Here is an 18,650-nt window from a genome sequence, read left to right as displayed (position 1 = left end):
CTCACAAAGCAAATGCCTGTAGGGGTTAGGTAGATAGTAAATGTGTTAAATGGGAGGAACTGCAGACAGGTTTTTCCATTTAATTCAGAAGCTGCCCAGGTACAGTCAGCTGCTGCCATTTGGAAACTTGGGCCCAGAATTGCCAAAGCTTCTGTTTTCAAGAGAAGCAAGAAATATGAATTTGTTTAATGTGCAATCTCCACATTTTTTTCTTTGCATTTTTAAATATTGGTAACTAATTCAAATTAAATACAGGGTGAACCAGCCAAAACATCTTTAATCCAGATACAGCCCTTAAAGCCCCCCTTTTGAAACCTCTACTGCAGCGTATATACATGATGATCCACAGTATGTCAGATTTGCTTTAAGCAAATTCTCAGGTGCCATTCCAGAGATCAAATGATAGAAGTCTGGATAGAGGCCAAAATGGTACATTTTTTTAAGCTCCCAAATGATTCTGATGATCAGAGTTCTTGGAACCACTGTCTTAGATTACTAACAAGTTGTTTGGGACCACTGCCAGTGAATTAGGAAGGAAACTGTAAATCCTTTCATTTGCATTTCTGTTTTAGATGGTTCCCTCTAATTACAGCCCTCTATGAAAACACAAAAAGGGCTCTGCCGCTGCTGTTTCAAGCAGTTCAATCAGAGCAGAACAATAAATAAACCATCTCAGGAATCTTCAAGAAGCTTTTATTGGCACCGGCCAGGAAAAGGTGTGGTAGCCATTTCTGAGCAAAAACCTGTATCCCAGCAAGGTCTTCAGTGTTAAGTTTAACACCCCACTGAACCAGAAAGTTCAAGTTCCTGAAACTTAAGTTCCAGACACCCCACATCACCAAGAGGTTAAGAGGTGTCCCCACTGAAGAATTTTTTAAGTAAACTCTGTGCCCAACATGGGGCTCGAACTTGGGGCTTGACCTCGAGATCAAGAATCACATAGTCTACTGACTGAGGCAGCCAGGCACCCCCAAGAGACTCCAAAATCAATAGGTCAAGCCCCACTGCTCCTATTAAGATCAGAAAGGCAAGCAGCAGTCCTGAATGTGCATCCTTGTTATGGGATGACTAAAAAGGCAAGAAACAGTATTATGTTTTTCTCAGGTTGACTCCAGGTCACTCTCCATTGCAAGGACGATGTTTTCAGCAGTCACACTGAAGTCCCTCTCCATTCTGTATTTGGCTAAGCAGCTGCTTAGAACGAGTGGTGGTCATAGGACATGATCATCAGGATGGTAGAGTTCACTCATCAGGCGGTAGATGTAGGAAGGTGCATTCCCACCAATGTTGGAGATAAAGAGGGTAATGAGCTCTGGGGGGACGTAGTCAAACACAGGGCAGTGAACGCTGACCTTCTCCAGAATGTCCCCTGAAAGGCAATCACACGTGCTGAAAATAAAGTGGAGGATCCTGCTCTAATAACTAAGCACACAGATTCTAGGCTCAATAATGCAGGCATACCTGCAACCTCAAGAAAGGGAAGTTACAGCAAAGTACAAACCAGAAGAGAGGACTTCACATCATGACACCCTGCTTCAAACTCCAATGCCTTTCCACAGCCCATAGGATAAACTCCCAACTTCGGATAGCAGCCTTCAAGATCTGGCCCCTCCTCACTGCACTACACTAATTATAATTCATCCCACTCTCCTTCATGTCATTACTCTCCAGCCATATGGACCTAATTGAGGCCCTTTGCATCAACGCCTGGAAGACTCTCTCCTTGATCTTTACATGGTGAGCTCTATTCATTCTAGACTCAGCTGGAATGTCCTCTCATTAAGACCCTTGCCCCATTAAGGTAGTTTCCTGCCATTTTCCATCACATCATCCTTGTTTTCTTCCCAAAACATCCCATGACCTGACATTTTCTTGTCTGTCTGCTGCAACAGAATGTAAGCTCTGTGGGAGCAGGGCCTATTTGTGTTGTTCATTGTTACATCCTAGTACCTAGAATAGTGCTGGATACATAGTGGGTACTCAACAGATACAAATAATTCTTGAAAAAATGGATGTGTGAATAAATGGATGAAGGTATTCAACTTCTAAGAATTAGCATCCCAGCTCTGCTCCTATAAGGTGTTTAAGGCCCTGTTATGTTGATGAGGTGAGAGGCTCACTGAGCAGAGCTGCTGCCTTCAGAAGTCAGAGAAAGGGACCCCAACACACAAAAGTATCTAGGTCACAGGCAAGTTTTATAGTAGGCACATTTTAGAGCATGCTTCCTTTGGCACTCCTGTCACCAAAATGATTCCCTACAGCAAATAAGAACTAGTACATTTTCCCAGTGGGTTGCTGCATGTGTATCAAGCAATGTGCAAAGCCAAACCCCATTAATGCTAGATGAACCAACCTACCATGACCCCAGTACTCAAATATATTAGTCTCAGAACAAAATAAACACAGACTAGATCAGGCACCCTAAGATGCTAAAGGGAAGGCCCCATGAGAATGATAAAAAGCACAATCTGGCCAACATTCAATACCCACTGACTACCAGAACATCATCAAAAAGACCAAAAAAAAAAAAAAAGACCAAAATACACACATGTGCACATGCATGCACACACACACCCCCTCCCCCCACCGCCCCGCCTTCCATACCTTCTGTGAAAGGCAGGACTTCTTCAGGAGCCACAAACTTGTGAAATGAATCTTCTTCATTGGGGAACTAGACAAGGAAAAATTTGAAAGGGTGGGGGGGTGAAAGAGAAACTCAGCAAATTACACTTTTAAGTATACAGCCGAGGGAAATAAAAAAGGTATGTCCACACAGCAACTTGTACAGTAGCATTATTCGCAAAAGGTTGAACAACCCAACTGCCCCCCAACAGGTCAATGGATAAAAACGTGGTAGATCCCTGTAACAAAGTATTATTCAGCCACAAAAAGAAACCTTTTTTTTTCTTGTTAGAGCTAGGAACCTTGAACACATCATGCTAAATTAAAGAAGTCAGAAACAAAAGGCACATATTGTGTGGTTTCTTTTATATGAAATATTCCAAACAGGCAAAGCCACAGAGACAGAAGGCAGATTAGTGATTCCTAGGAGGTGGGCAGAGGGGGCAATGGGGAGTGATTATGTAATGGGTACGGAGTATTTTCCTGGGATGATGAAGGTCTGAAACCAGAGAGCGGCAGTTGCACAATGCTGTGACTATAGTAAATGCCCCTGAGCTGTACATTTAAAAATGTTTAATTGTATGTTATGTGAATTTCACCTCAATTTAAAAGAGATCTGCAAAGAGGTTGGTATTTCAAAGCAAACAGCTTCTATCACTAATGAAATGGCTCCCCACTTTGTAACACTACTTGTATTCAGGCTACAGAGAACTGTCCCTCCAACGATAACAAATAAAACCTATGTTCCGAGTTTCAACTTGTTTGGCATTTCCAGAAACAGTCAGGGTACTGGGCAATGGTGGCAGTGTAAACAAAGGGCCTCCCCCAACTGTCCTGACCTTACAATTTTGATTTCTCAAAGCTGACTAGTTATAACAATCTTTTTTTCCTGGTTCAAGGCTTCTGTGGCTTTTCCCAACCTCTACTGGGTCTAATCCATTTAGTAAACGCAGATAAAGTGAAGCCTCACAGTGAGTAGATTGAAGGCCCAGAGCTCAACTGAACACTTTGGCTTCCTTCTCTCTACTGGCTATAGACGGACACATACATACCTGTGGGGAAAGCTTGAACATGGGAGCACAAACGATGAGTGGGGTGGAATGGTGTTTTGCTGCCAGTGCTAGAGTGTGAGTTCCTGTCACAGCTCTCAGGGCACCGTTGGCCAGGATGGTCTTTGTGCCAATGATCACCTTTGGAACAGGAAGCAAAATGTGAGTCATCCTACTGCAAGAGCCTTAAATGGGCTATTGGGGACAACAGGCTAAATGCTCAGGCCTCAGTCTTGACACTGAGGGTCGTGCACTAGTAAGGGAAAACGGATTCTACAGTGAAGACCAGGAGTTCTAGCTCAAGGGTAGCTTCCCAAAGAAAGAATGAGTATAGTATGTGACAAGAAGCTACTATCTTCTGCTTTTAGCCCCGTCTTTTCTGGAATCTATATGCCACACCTCCTGAGAAGCTAGGAGCTATTCTATTCACCATCCACCACTGCCAAGCTCTCTGAGCAGAAGGCAGGGACCCCCTACCCAATCCCTAGCAGCTGCCACACTTAACATAGCCCTATTTCATTCTCTTCGATGCTTTCATAAAAAAGAAGCTGCTCTGGGGTGCCTGGCTGGCTCAATCAGTAGAGCATGTGACTCTTGAACTCAGGGTTGTATTCAAGCACCATGTCAGGTGCAGAGATTGCTTGAAAAAATAAAATCTTTAAAACAAAAACAAAAAGAAGCTAATCTAAGTGAGGAACAATGATACAGATAAAGGGAAAAGAAGTTCAGGTAATATATTAAAAAGCCCCAAGTATATACTTTCAAAAGGTACTAGAAGCTTTCTTGTCATGGATATTATAGGGGGGAGAAAAAAGAAATCTGTATTTTGGAAGTATAATCTTCATGAATTCAGTATAACTCCAAATACACCCACCTTGTTGACTCTTGACATAACAGCAAAAATGGCAGCATCAGTCATGACAGTTGTCTCAATACCTGCTTTGGATAAATTGACTGCCATTTCATGACCCTGCAATAGGAAAGAAAGGCCTGATGTTAGAAGAGAGTGGGGAGAGTGTGCAAGGCATCTCCAATGGAACTGGATGTGGAAAATTCTGTGATATTGGGCACAGCCAACACACAACTGCCAACAGGTAATTCCTTTTTCTGCCCATGGTAGGTATTCTCTGGTACGCTGCAGGAAAGCCCAGGAGAAGCCAATAAATGTTGAATTTTCCACAGGAGCACTAGAGCAGCCACAAAACTGGAAATACCGCTTGCTTGTGTAACTAGGCAGCGCTGATAGGATAGCTCCTGGCTCCTTATTTTATGACCTCCTGCATCCTTACCTATTTCCTTTCTAAAGACCTATTATTTACATAGGGATTGAGTGAGGTCAGACCAAGCATCAGTCATCCCCCAAGGCAAGTTACCCTATTTTGATTCCTAAAAGAACCAATGTATTTCCTTTCTTGGACCCAGCATTTCCCCTAACTTTCCTCAGCCAGTGTTTAAGAATGTTGACAGGATGAACAACTTGAAAATTCCCTTCATGTTTTACTTTACCTTCTCAATGTCTTGCTTATCAATTGAAAGTTGGCATGGAGCCCATCTATCACTTCTTTACTTTTTTATTTTTTAAAGATTTTATTTATTCATGAGACACACACACACACACACACACACAGAGAGAGAGAGAGAGAGAGAGAGAGAGAGAGAGAGAGAGAGGGAGAAATAGGCAGAGGGAGAAGCAGGCTTCCTACTGGGAGCCCGATGTGGGACTCGATCCCAGGATCCCAGGATCATGCCTTGAGCCAAAGGCAGAGATGCTCAACTCCTGATTCACCCAGACATCCCCCAAATGCCACTTCTTTATTCTTTTTGTTTTTCCTTTTTCTTAGCAGCTCCAGCAGTCCACCTACCTGACAGAAAGGAGCACACTCTGCCACAATGACATGGAATTTCCTCTTTCGGGCAGCCTCTATGAGGAAGGCCTCTACCGTTCGGGAGAAGCCAATGGTCATGATCACCTCGTTGGAGTGGATATGCTCCAGTGCCTGGGCTGCAATGTTCTCTGTTGTCCCTTCTGCAAGAACAGTCAGTTTGGCAAGGAAAATGTGAAACTGCCATGCCACACCACCAACACAAGACAAACATGAATGATAGAACATGGACAGAGATAGGTGCCCTTCACACAGAAGGCCCACCTAAGCAGACCCTGGTAACAGGATTAACAGACCTAATGTGAAAGTCACATTCTCTGAAAAGCCCTGCCCCACTGGGATCTTCTACTTTTCAAGTTCTCAGCCTACCTTCTTTCCCAGCAGAACCCTTACTCATCCACTTATCCCCCCCCTTCAACCCTGCCTGATACAACACCAGCTCCCTATAATTCATTTTGAAGACCATGAATTCAGGCAAAAGAAACGGTCCAATTTGAGAAACTGCAAAGTGCTAGGAGTGGGGTAAACAGAGTTTCCTCCTAAAAGAACTCCTCTAAAAGGTGGCCACAACACCTCCACCTGAGAAGGAGGCCACAGAAGAAAAATAGGGGAGGAATTTGGAAGCAGCAGCTCCAGACACACAGACCCAGCCTCTTCCTCCCTTGGGGAACTCTTGATTGTAATGAATACCTGCAGGTCTCCTGGGTCACAAAGACAAGGGGAATGGAGGTGGTGCATCTGTGTGTATAAAAATTCAAGAAGAAATTTAGTGAAAAAGAGTCTATCATCTGTGGTTTTAGGGAGTTCATCTTTAAAGTGAAAATATAGCTCTGTCCTAATAGTCTCTGCAGCAGTGGATCCACAGTCTATAAAGGGCTGGTATGTAAGGAAATGTAGAGAAGGCTATCTTAATCCTGCCACCTGTTCCAACCCTTCCTCTAAATCAGGACAGAGGACAAAGCTTGGAGAACCACAGGACTGGTTATCTCCCATCTCTGCTGATGAACAACTTCTAGGGTCTTCTCTTCCTTCATCTGCCTGTAACCTGCCCTGTGATCAGGGTTCAGGACACTTACCCAGTTCCACAAGCAGCTCATTAATTGCCTCAATGATGTTGGACTGGAGTTGGGCATAATGGAAACTGAAATCCTCGCTCAGGCCTTCGGATGTCAAGAGTTTGTGCAAGGACTCCTGCTGATCGCTCTCATCGCTGCGTCCGTGGAGTCTAAGTAGGCAACAAGACCCAAACAGGGAGGTGGGCGGAGACATAGTCATTTAAGCAACAGGAGCTGCTCAGCTCCACTAAGGGCTCCAACCAGGGAGAGGGACTGGTGCAAAAATGGCCCACATCCTGACCTGCCATACTCCTCCCGGATGATCCTGAGCACTCTCCGCACCATGTTGCCCACTGTGGTCTCCGAGGGCTGCGCAGCCGTCATTCTCTGGCCCTCTCGGCGGACAAGTTCCATCAGCTCCTCTGTGGTCCGAGGGAGAGAGGGTGAGAGGGCACGAGCGAGATGAGGCCTGGCCGACTCTCCGCCTGCGGACTGGATAGTGGCGAGGGACGCGACAGAACCAACATGCCTTACCTGCGTTGCTCCAGCGGTGGTCGGTGATGATCCGGCGCAGCAGCCCCAGGGTCTCACGAGCCATGTCCTCGGAGCTGCGCCGCCCACCGTCCCGCTTCAGGGCCTCCACGAAACTCTCGATGCTCCCGCACAACTCCGAGCCCTCAGCCGCGGCTCCCGGCATCTCGAAAACAGCCGCCTCGCCGGCGGATTCCGCACCTGCACAAGGTCGGTCTTTGCACTTCCGGGGCGGGCGAAGTCGGCTTCCGCTCTGCAACGAGAACTCCGGCGTGAGAGTCTTCGGGCCACGCCCCCTCGATGCCACGTCCCGCCCCTCCACCTGCCTGAGCCAATCAGCGGCTAGGAGCTCGAGTTACTCAGTTGCCGCCGAGCGTCAGCGAGCCCCCGAGGCCCGAGGACCGGAAGTGGCCTTTCTGGGTCCCTCCGAGGCTGAACCAGAGGTGAGCTGCGAGGCCCCACGAGGGTAGCTAGTCCCATTGCTATGGAAACAGCTAGTCTCGGAGACACCACCCCCCCCCGCCGCCCGAGATCCGAGGCTGCCCTACATAGCCGCTGCCCTGGTCCCCAGGCGAACACCCGCTCTCCTGGCAGAGACGCTCAGAGTGCGTGTCCGGGACCCTCTGCACCTCGGGCAGACAGGCCATTATGATGCTCTTATACTGCATGGAACTGGTTGGTTCGCACCTGTGTCTAATAGAGTCAGTTCCCTGAGGGCAGGAACCATATCTTTTTTTGCCTTTGCATTCCCAGCGCCTCGTACATCTAACGTAAGACGGGAATCCGGGATGAGGAGGCCGAATACGCCCCAGTAAGGATATTCAAAGTGGGAGCTTACGTGGAAGCATAGATGATGTCCTTCCATTTGAACAGACTACAGAGGCTGGGGAACATAACATAATACCAAGAGCTACTGTCGACTTAGCGCTGTGTGTGCCTTAGCTCATCTCTTGCAATTTATGAGGTAGGTCCTCTTATCCTCATTTTACAAGAAAGCAACCACAAAATTTAAGCAATTGGTAAAGGGGATGCGTTCATATTTAAATCTACGTCTGTCTGAATCCAAAGTCTGTGTAATGAGAATCCCTATTTCTTTAAGTTCTTAGAATCTTTGGACACACACTTAAAAAAAAAAAAAAGATTTTATTTATTCATTTCCTTGACAGAGAGTGAACAACAGGGGTCACAGCAGAAGGAGAGCAAGCAGCAGATTCCCCCTTGAGTATGGAGCCCAATGTGGGGCTTGATCCCAGGACCCCGAGATCATGACCTGAGCTGAAGGCAGACATTTAACCAACTGAGCCACATTTTTAAGACATTTGTTACAACTGACACACATTTTATTTATTTTATTTTTAAAAATATTTTATTTATTTATTCATGAGAGACACATACACACACACACACACACACACAGAGGCAGAGAGACACAGGCAGAGGGAGAAGCAGTCTCCATGCAGGGAGCGTGATGTGGGACTCAATCCCAGGTCTCCAGGATCACACCCTGGGCTGAAGACAGAAGCTAAACCACTAAGCCACCCAGGGATCCCCTGACACACATTTTAAAGACATTTGTTACAATTGACAAATTGCTCTCCAAAAAGCTACATCAATACCAAAATCAGACAAAGCTAGGACAAGAAAACTACAGACCAATATCCCTCAAGGCACAAAGTCCAAATCTGTAACCAATTAACAAGTCAATACATAAAAAAGATTAATACATCATTACAAAATAGAATTCAAACCTGGAATGCAAAGCTCTTTTAATATTTGAAAATTAATCACCTTAACAACCCATATTAACAATATAAAAAGTGAAACCACATGATCATATCAATTGATGCAAGAAGCATTTGACAAAATTCGACAGCCAGTGAATTAAAGAAAATTCTCAGAGAACTGGGAATAGAAGGGAACTCCTTTAACTTGGTAAAGAGCACCTACAATAAGAGCCTGCACTTAACATAATACTTTATGGTGAAAGACCACCTTCTTTTTAAGGTCAGGAACAAGGCAAGGATGTCCACTCCTATTTAACATTATACTCAAAGTCCTAGTCAGTGCAGTAAGGTAAGAAAAATGTTAAAAACATACAGACTAGAAAGAGAGAAAACTCCCTATTCACAGAAATTATTGTCCACACAAAAAATCCGAAGAATCAACAACAATGATAAAAAACCCCTCCTAGGTATTATGCTGAGTGAAGTAAGTCAGTCGGAGAAGGACAAACATTATATGTTCTCATTCATTTGGGGAATATAAATAATAGTGAAACGGAATATAAAGGAAGGGAGAAGAAATGTGTGGGAAATATCAGAAAGGGAGACAGAACGTAAAGACTGCTAACTCTGGGAAACGAACTAGGGGTGGTAGAAGGGGAGGAGGGCGGGGGGTGGGAGTGAATGGGTGACGGGCACTGGGGGTTATTCTGTATGTTAGTAAATTGAACACCAATAAAAAATTTAAAAAAAAAACCCTCCTAGAACTAATTAGTGAATTTAGCAAGGATACAAAGTCAACACACAAAAATCAATCTTACTTCTGTATACTAGCAATGAATAATTAGAAACCAAAATTGAAAACACCGTACCTCCCAAAAGCCATAATATATTCCTCAATTTTGTGTTAAGTTTGAATTGTCCTAAAAATTGTACCCATTTGCATGCTTGCTAACACTTAGCATGTTCTGAACAATTTTAGATATTGCTGTTCTTTATTTTTCCAGCATCAGGCCATTGCAACATAAGGAATGTACTATTTTATACATGTAAAAAAAATACATGTTGTGTGTATAATATAGTTATGCAAGTTATGAAGCATGACAACAAAATGAACATACATGAGCACATCTTCTCAACTTAAAAACCAAGACTCTTAAAAATATAGACATAGAAAGTAGACTGGTAATTTTCAGAGGCTGGAGGGAGACATAAGTTATTATTTAATGGGTACAGAATTCTGGCTTTACAACATTAAAAGGGTTCTAGAGATGGGAGAGGGATGGTGGGTGATGGACATACATTAATGCCACTGCACTGAACACTTACAGGTTAAAATGGTAAATTTTATGTTCTGTGTATTTTACTACAATTTAAAAAAATATGTGAGGTATACAAAAAAACCCTGAAATACTGCCAGAACCATCTTATTAATGTGTGTTTTTGTTTACCCCATTTCCCTGTCTTCCTTCATACCCAAGGATAACCACTGAATTTTGATTGATTTTTCTTTGTTTTATTTTTTAAAAAGTATTATATATATCCCTAGACAACATATTGTTTAGTTCTGCTTGGTTTGGAGTTTTTAACAAATGGCATTATAATGTAATTTTCTACAACTTGCTTTTTTCACTTGGTATGACATTCCTAAAATTCATCCATGTTGTTACATGTATTTGTGGTTCTCTCTCTCTTTTTTTTTAATAAATATTTTTATTTATTCATGAAAGACATACAGAGAGAGAGAGAGGCAGAAACACAGGCAGAGGGAGAAGCAGGCTCCATGCAGGGAGCCCGATGTGGGACTCGATCCCAGGACTCCGGGATCATGCCCTGAGCAGAAGGCAGATGCTCAACCGCTGAGCCACCCAGGCTGCCCATCTTGCCTACTTTCTTAAAAATCTTTTTAAAAATAGACTTGTAGAAGTACCTTATGTATTCTGAACACTAATCTTTTTCACTTTTTATATAAATATCTTTTCTCAGTTCATGTGTTGTCATTTTACGTACTTTGAGTTGTCTTTGAACAGAGTTCTTTATTTTAAATATCAAATGCATCAACCTTGTGTTGTATAGTTAATGCTTTTCATGTTTTATTTTAAAAATCCCTCTCTGATATAAAGGCTTAAAGGTAACCTCTTATCTTTTCCTTCTGAATAATTTAAAACTTAAAATTTATGACTAATTTTGAGTTACTTTCTATGTGGGGTGAAAGGTGGGAATCCAATTTTATTTTCTTTTTCCATTGATTTCAATGCTACCACTGTAATATGCCAGGTGTCTATAATGGGTGAGTCTGTTTGGGGAGTATTTTGTTCCATTGCTAAATTTGCCTATCCCTTACCCAATATCACCTTATCTTATTTACTATTGTCTTATTTTATAAAAAGTCTTGCTATCTGGTTAAGAAAAATTCCCTTGCCATACATATTTCTTTAAGAGGGTCTTAACTAGTTTGGGGCCTTTACTCTTTCATATATGTTTTAGAAATAATTTGTCCATTCATAAAAAAAAAAAAACCCAAAACACAGAACTCTAAATATGTTGCTTGGAATTACTTTAAATCTCTAAATTAATTTGAGGAAAATTGACAACTTTAGGATATTGAGTCTTCCCATCCATGGACTTGGTACATTTCTCCGTTTATTTGTGTCTTTAATGTTTGTTTGTTTTAAGATTTTATTTATTCATGAGAGACACAGAGAGAGACGCAGAGACATAGCAGAGGCAGAGGGAGAAGCAGACTCCATGCAGGGAGCCCCATGTGGGACTCAATCCCGAATCTCGGGATCACGCCCTCAGCCTGAGCAGACGCTCAACCACTGAACCACCCAGGCATCCCTGTGTCTTTTTTTTATTGGTGTTCAATTTACTAACATACAGAATAACCCCCAGTGCCCGTCACCCATTCACTCCCACCCCCCGCCCTCCTCCCCTTCTACCACCCCTAGTTCGTTTCCCAGAGTTAGCAGTCTTTACGTTCTGTCTCCCTTTCTGATATTTCCCACACATTTCTTCTCCCTTCCCTTATATTCCCTTTCACTATTATTTATATTCCCCAAATGAATGAGAACATATAATGTTTGTCCTTCTCCGACTGACTTACTTCACTCAGCATAATACCCTCCAGTTCCATCCACGTTGAAGCAAATGGTGGGTATTTGTCATTTCTAATAGCTGAGTAATATTCCATTGTATACATAAACCACATCAAACGCCGGGACACCTGCACCCCAATGTTTATAGCAGCAATGACCACGATAGCCAAACTGTGGAAGGAGCCTCGGTGTCCAACGAAAGATGAATGCATCCCTGTGTCTTTAATGTTGTTTGGTAAAATGTTGTAATTTTCTCCATATAGGTCTTACACATCTTTTAAAAGATTTATTCCTAGGCACCTTGTATATTTATTGCTATTATAGATTATTATCATTCTTTTTCATCATTGCCAAATTGATAGAGAAAATACAAAAACTTTTAATTTTCATTTCTTTGCTCATTAATCAAGGTGAGCTTTTTTTTCATATTTATTTGACTTTGCATTTCTTCTCTTATGAATTGCTCGTGTGTGTGGTTGCCCGCTTTATTTTTTAAGATTTTATTTATTTATTCATGAGAGACACAGAGAGGAAGAGAGAGAGAGAGAGAGAGAGAGAGAGAGAGAGAGAGGCAGAGACACAGGCAGCAGGAGAAGCAGGCTCCATGCAGGGAGCCCGATGTAGGACTTAATCCCGGGTCTTCAGGATCAGGCCCTGGACTGAAGGCAGGGCTAAACCGCTGAGCCACCCGGGCTGCCCTGCCCATTTTTCTAATATGGTACGTGACAGACATTCTGGTTGTCCACCCGATATCCATTTCTTTCTTCTTCCCTGTTAAAAGAACTTGTTTGGTTTCTACCCACAGGAAGAGTGGTTTTAACTTATGGGTAAATCCTGATTGGTTTAAGCCAATCATGGCAATTCCATTCTCCTTTAAGAAAAAAAAAATTTAACAGGTTGGTGTTGGGTAATGCATTTTCTAGCCAGCAGGATAAAAAGAGATCTGTTTGGAAAGGTTTCTTTGTTATTTAGTAACAGAGAAGACTACTTAGTCTCTCTTCTACCTCTGATCGTCTGAGATATGGTGCTTAAAGCTCTTGCAGCTATCTTGTGAGGTCTGAAGATTGAAGATAAAGTTAACATGCCAAGGATGGCAGAACAGAAAAATAGAAAGAACCTAGGCTTTTGATGATATCAACACTTAATGGGTATTTTACATATATAAACTCTTTTCATTCTTACAGCAATCCTATGAGATAGATACTACTATAACCATTTTCAAAATAGGAACCTGAGGCAAAAGTAGGATAACTTGCTTAATGACACACACCCAGTAAGTGAAAGAGTTGAGATGTTAATCCAACAGTATAGCTTCAGTGCCTGCACTGTTAGTCTGTGTACTGTGGAGCCTTATATTAAAGTTGTGTGAAATCAGCAAATCCAGAAGTTGCCTAACTTTTATACTTCTTATTATATAAAGTGATACGTCTCTCTATTCATAAAATTTTGAGTTTTCTATCACTTGTAGCCCAAGGCATCTTGATATTGGGCATTTAGTTTTTTGGTTGACTTGTAAGGTCTATTCATATATTAAAGATACCAAGCATTTGTAATTTGTGTTGCAATATTAGTAGTTTTGGAAACTTTGCCCAATTCTCATATATTGCTATGGGATTTTAAATTAAAACCCTTTTCAGTAGGACAATTTGAAAAAAAAAAAAGCAAAAAATTTTTAAATGTTCATTCATACTCTTTAAACCAGTATGTCTTAGGAATTTATGCTAAGGAAATAATCAGAAATAGGCACAAAGATTTATCCACAATAATATTTTTTATTTTATTAGTTATAACATAAAAATCAGAAATATTCCTAAATACTCAAAGTTAGGAAATTGGTTTGGAAATTAGGTACTGCCATCCATATTTTAGGAGAATATTTAATGACATAGGAAATACCTTATGATAAGAATTACTGAGAACATATTGTTAAGTTTAAAAAGTAGGTTGCATGCAGTCACTCTGGAAAATAGTTTGGCAATTCCTTTAAAAACTGAAAATGGATTTATAATACAATCCAGCAATTGCACTCTTGCTCATTCATCCCAGAGAAATGAGCACTTGTGTCCAAACAGCATGAATGTTCATAGCAGCTTTATTCATAATAGCCAAAAACTGGAAGCTTCCCAAATGTCCTTCAATTGGTTGACATTTAAACAAACTGTGGCACATCCATAGCATGAGATATGGCTCAGCAATAAAAAGGAACAAACTATTGATAACTGCAACAACTTAAATGAGCCTCAAGGAACTGAATGAAAAAAGCCAATCTCAAAAGTATATTTAGTAGTGCATAATTCCATTTATGTATCATTCATGGAATAACACATAGAAATAAAAAATAGATTAGTCATTACCAGGGATTAGGGATGGATGGGGGGCATGAGATGGGTGTAGCTATGAAGGCGTGACTTAAAGGATAATACAGTTGAGCCTCTTGATCTTGTGGAGATAGTTATGCAAGGCTGCAGATCATAAAATTTCATAGAGCTACACACATGAGTGCATGTGTAACTGGTGAAATCTAAAACTATAGATTCTGTCAATGTCAATATTTTGATTTTGAGGGAATCCCTGGGTGGCTCAGCGGTTTTGCGCCTGCCTTTGGCCCAAGGCGTGATCCTGGAGTCCCAGGATCGAGTCCCACATCAGGCTCCCTGCATGGATCCTGCTTCTCCCTCCTCCTGTGTCTCTGCCCCCCCTCCTGTCTATCATAAATAAATAAATCTTTAAAAAAATATTTTGATTTTGATGTAGTACCATAGTTGTATAAGTTGTTACCATTAGAAGAGGTAGGAGGAAGGGGCATGGGACTTCGGTGTATATTCCTTTCAATCTCTTGTGACTCTACAATTATTTTGAAATAAGTAGTTAAAAACTTCATAAACCAGGATTTATAAAATAAAAGCATCTACTCAAAAGAAAATTATAGGCATGTCTGGTTGGCTCAGTTGGTGGAGCATACAACTCTTAATCTCCAGGTTGTGAGTTTGAGCCCTACATTGGGTGTAGAGTTTGCTTAAAAATAAAATCTTTAAAAGAAAATTCTAATGGATTACATCACATTACAGTAATTGTTAAATGACTCAGTGATGGGATCCCTGGGTGGCGCAGCGGTTTAGCGCCTGCCTTTGGCCCAGGGCGTGATCCTGGAGACCCGGGATCGAATCCCACATCAGGCTACCGGTGCATGGAGCCTGCTTCTCCCTCTGCCTTTGTCTCTGGTGCTCTCTCTCTCTCTGTCTCTCAGTCTTTCATGAATAAATAAAAATAAATAAAATCTTAAAAAAAAAGATTTAAAAAAAATGACTCAGTGCTAAATTGATAATAAGAGAGACTGTTTCAAGTACAATTTTTCAGAAAAGCAAGATGCAAAAATAATATATTTGATAGGATCTCAATTTCATTTAAAAATATTATTCATATGTATTATATATTAATATACACACCCACATATATACACACACATATACATCATATATTTGTATATATATGTGTGTGTATACATATATACACATACAGGTATGAGTGTGTGTGTGGATATGTGTGTGTATAAATGACATACACCAAGATGTTAACAGTGGCTCTCTCTGGTACTATGATTACAGGTTATCAGAGACCCCTAAAATTGCCTCCTAAGCTATTCTATATTAATAGAGTTTTGGTTCAGCAAATAGACATCCAGAATAACAACTACATTTCTTAGTCTAGTCTCCCCGGCAGGTAGATGTAGCCACGTGATTACATTCTTAATATTGGGATGATGTGAAACCATTGTGTTGCCGCTGCTGAGAAACTTCCCTGGAAGATAGCTGGCATGTGTCCATCGGCCTCTTTATCCCTTTCTCTTTCTGGCTGCCTTTCTGCTCTGTCAGCCTAGATGACGAGGATTCAGGAGTAGTGAGCTAGAAGGAACCTGGGCACCCTGAGGCCTCTGAGGAGCAAAACTATCATACCAGCCCGGACTTTTGAACTTCATTTAGCTGTAAGCAAAATAGACTTTTTTGAGGCCTCTGAGGAGCAAAACTATCATACCAGCCCGGACTTTTGAACTTCATTTAGCTGTAAGCAAAATAGACTTCAATCTTATTTGAGCCACTGTTACCTTGAGGTTTCCATCACTTGCAGTCACACCCAGTCCTAACAAATATAAGAGTGATTTTAATGTTCATTTGTGTTTTGTAATTCCCAATATTTCAACAATAAATATATCCCATTTATAATCAGAAAAAAAAAGTTATTTGTAAGAAAAATAAATCTTTCCATCAGGCCCTTTCCCTCAACCAGGAATATGATTATGTTGACCTGATCTTCCAGATTTTCCCAGTATTCCAATTTCAGACATTCTGGCTGATTGCCTGTGAAGTTATCAGATCACAGTTTCTGAAGGTAATTTGGAGATAGCGTGAGTATGATGATAATTTTCAACTGTGAGGAGGGAGGCTGACCAAAATATTTGTGCCTTTCTCCTCCTGTTCCAAAGAATCTCCTTTATGCCATCGGATCACTTCCTTTTCCTGAAGGGCTTTGACTCAACACTGCGGCATGTGAATACACTACTGTTTTTATCCTTCTCTGATTGTTTTGGTGGATAAGTCATGTCTCTACGCAACCTGAGAACAAGTGCTATTGTCATGGACACCTGTTGTTTTTGTCTGCCCTTCACCCCCTTTCCTCTGGGAACTGTCCCTCCTTATGTCATTCAGGTGGAACTGTCAATCTCAGAGGCTCCTAGCCACAGGGATGGCACACCACCCAGGTCTGGGCAGTCACCCCAATTTGACACTGTCTGTACAAAGTCATTTAGTCCTTCCCTGTGATTTGCTATACGGACCTCAGAGGAAAGCATGTTCTCGCCTTTAGATCATCTGCTATCAGAAGACTGGCTTGGGATTCTTGGTGGCCAGCTTTCCTGTTTTGTGGAGGAAGCTTGTCTGTAGGAGAAAGTCAGGCAACTGCTCCAAAAGAAGTAGAAGTGAAGAGAGGCAAGTCCTGGAGTGAGAGAGAAAGAGCAAATGAGCTATGACTTGAAGTGAACTGATACAAGCTTGTAGACCTAGTCAGGCTTGAAGGTAGAGCTACCCTTGCTTAGACTTCTCAACAAATCCCCCTTTGGCTTAACTTTTTGAGTTGCTACAGACTTGACTAAGTTTCTCTTTTTTCCTCCAAGGAGGCCAGCCCTCTTCTCAGGCATTATTTGATTGATTCTACTAGACTAGAAGCTGATCTTGGTCTAAGTGTAGATTTGTATTTTAGTGGAATCTGGCTCTGTTCTTGAAATTCTCTGCCACTTGAACTAGTCAGTTGCTAGGAATTTGGAGGAAAATTCTAATGACAAACACAGGTAATGGTACCAGGGCATGTGATTAGGAAAAAAAAATACCACCCTATTGTTATCAGGACTGCATGTTAATAGCTGGTCTTCATAGATCAACATATACAGTATATAACAAATATTTGTTCACCATCTTTTCATACTGAGCACCATATTTCATATTGGGAAATAGCCCCTGTACTAGGAGAAACTCAATAATAAAATAGCATCATCCTTTAAACTTAGAGGATTTTGCCTTTTAGTTAAAGATTTTCATACTCTTTATCTCTTGGTCTCTAAGGAGCCCTAAGTAGTGAGCTGGTTCTTATCAAGAGATTCATTATATCACAATTGATAAGTTCATCATAAGTGAGGATAGTACCAAGTACATAGATAGACAAAACAATAGTCTGTGATTCTGAAAAAAGAAAAATGTGGAGACTAATGCCCACTAGCCAGCTATCCTCTCATGTTATGTTATACTGTTTAAAAGTTGCAGCTTGGAAGTCAGATGAATCTCATTTTAGATCATAGGTCTGCCCCACCCAAGCTGGGTGATCATAAAGTGATTCTAATGTACTTAATAAAGATCTGGTTGTATTTTAAAATTTTTTTTATTTAAATTCAATTTGGTTAACGTATAGTGTATTATTAGTTTCAGAGGTAGAATTTGGTGATTCAGGACACCTGGGTGGCTCTGTGGTTGAACATCTGTCTTTGGCTCAGGTTGTGATCTCAGAGTCCTGGGATCAAATCCCACATCAGGCTCACCACAGGGAGCCTGCTTCTCCCTCAGCCTATGTCTCTGCCTCTCTCTCTTTGTCTTTCATGAATAAATAAATAAATAATTAAAAAAAAGAATTTAGTGATTCATTAGTTGCATGTAACACCCAGTGTTCATTACATCAAGTGCCTTCTTTAATGTCCATCACCCAGTTATCCCATTCCCCCACCAACCTCCCCTCCAACAACCCTTAGTTTGTTTTCTATGATTAAGAGACTCTTATGGTTTGCCTCCCTCTCTGTTTTCATCTTATTTTATTTTTCCTTCCCTTCCCCTATGTTCATCTGTTTTTTTTCCCATAAATTCCACATATGAGTAAAATCATATGGTATTGGTCTTTCTCTGACTGAATTATCTTGCTAGTTCCATGATACCCTCTAGTTCCATCCACGTTGTTGCAAATGGCAAGATTTCATTTTTTATGGCTGAATAATATTCCATTGTGTATATTCACCACCTCTTCTTTATCCATTCATCTATTGATGGGCATCTGGCCTCTTTCCATAGTTTGATTATTGTAGACATGGCTGCTATAAATGTCGGGGGTGCAGGTGCTCCTTTGAATCACTATTTTTGTATCCTTTGGATAAATACCC

At 41.4% G+C, this 18,650-nt stretch overlaps 2 protein-coding genes across 14 annotated transcripts in view; one reads left to right on the top strand and one right to left on the bottom strand.

Moving 5' to 3' along the window:
- Positions 1 to 676: 676 nt before the first annotated feature.
- On the bottom strand, positions 677 to 7,404 carry EIF2B2 (eukaryotic translation initiation factor 2B subunit beta). Its single transcript, XM_025443853.3, has 8 exons — positions 7,144 to 7,404; positions 6,911 to 7,031; positions 6,631 to 6,779; positions 5,534 to 5,697; positions 4,546 to 4,641; positions 3,675 to 3,812; positions 2,605 to 2,671; positions 677 to 1,369 (listed from the first exon to the last, which is right to left on the bottom strand). The coding sequence occupies exons 1-8, from the start codon at positions 7,304 to 7,306 to the stop codon at positions 1,212 to 1,214; spliced, it is 1,056 nt and encodes a 351-aa protein (XP_025299638.1). The 5' UTR covers positions 7,307 to 7,404; the 3' UTR covers positions 677 to 1,211.
- The window catches only part of PGF (placental growth factor), a 50,809-nt gene continuing 39,562 nt past the window's right edge, over positions 7,404 to 18,650 (top strand). For 11 of the 13 annotated variants that reach the window (XM_025443858.3, XM_025443867.3, XM_049113724.1 and 8 more), the window contains exons 1-2: positions 7,404 to 7,583; positions 7,894 to 8,104. In XM_025443858.3, the coding sequence (XP_025299643.1) occupies positions 8,100 to 8,104 (5 nt within the window). In that variant the 5' untranslated portion in view covers positions 7,404 to 7,583; positions 7,894 to 8,099. The remainder of the gene's footprint in view (positions 7,584 to 7,893; positions 8,105 to 18,650) is intronic. The other 2 variants (XM_049113729.1, XM_049113728.1) reach the window with 1 other exon arrangement.

The sequence above is a fragment of the Canis lupus genome, chromosome 8 (genome assembly GCF_003254725.2).
Source record: "Canis lupus dingo isolate Sandy chromosome 8, ASM325472v2, whole genome shotgun sequence".
In the NCBI taxonomy this organism is placed as follows: Eukaryota; Metazoa; Chordata; class Mammalia; order Carnivora; family Canidae; genus Canis; species Canis lupus.
This window is presented reverse-complemented; position numbering and strand designations above follow the sequence as displayed.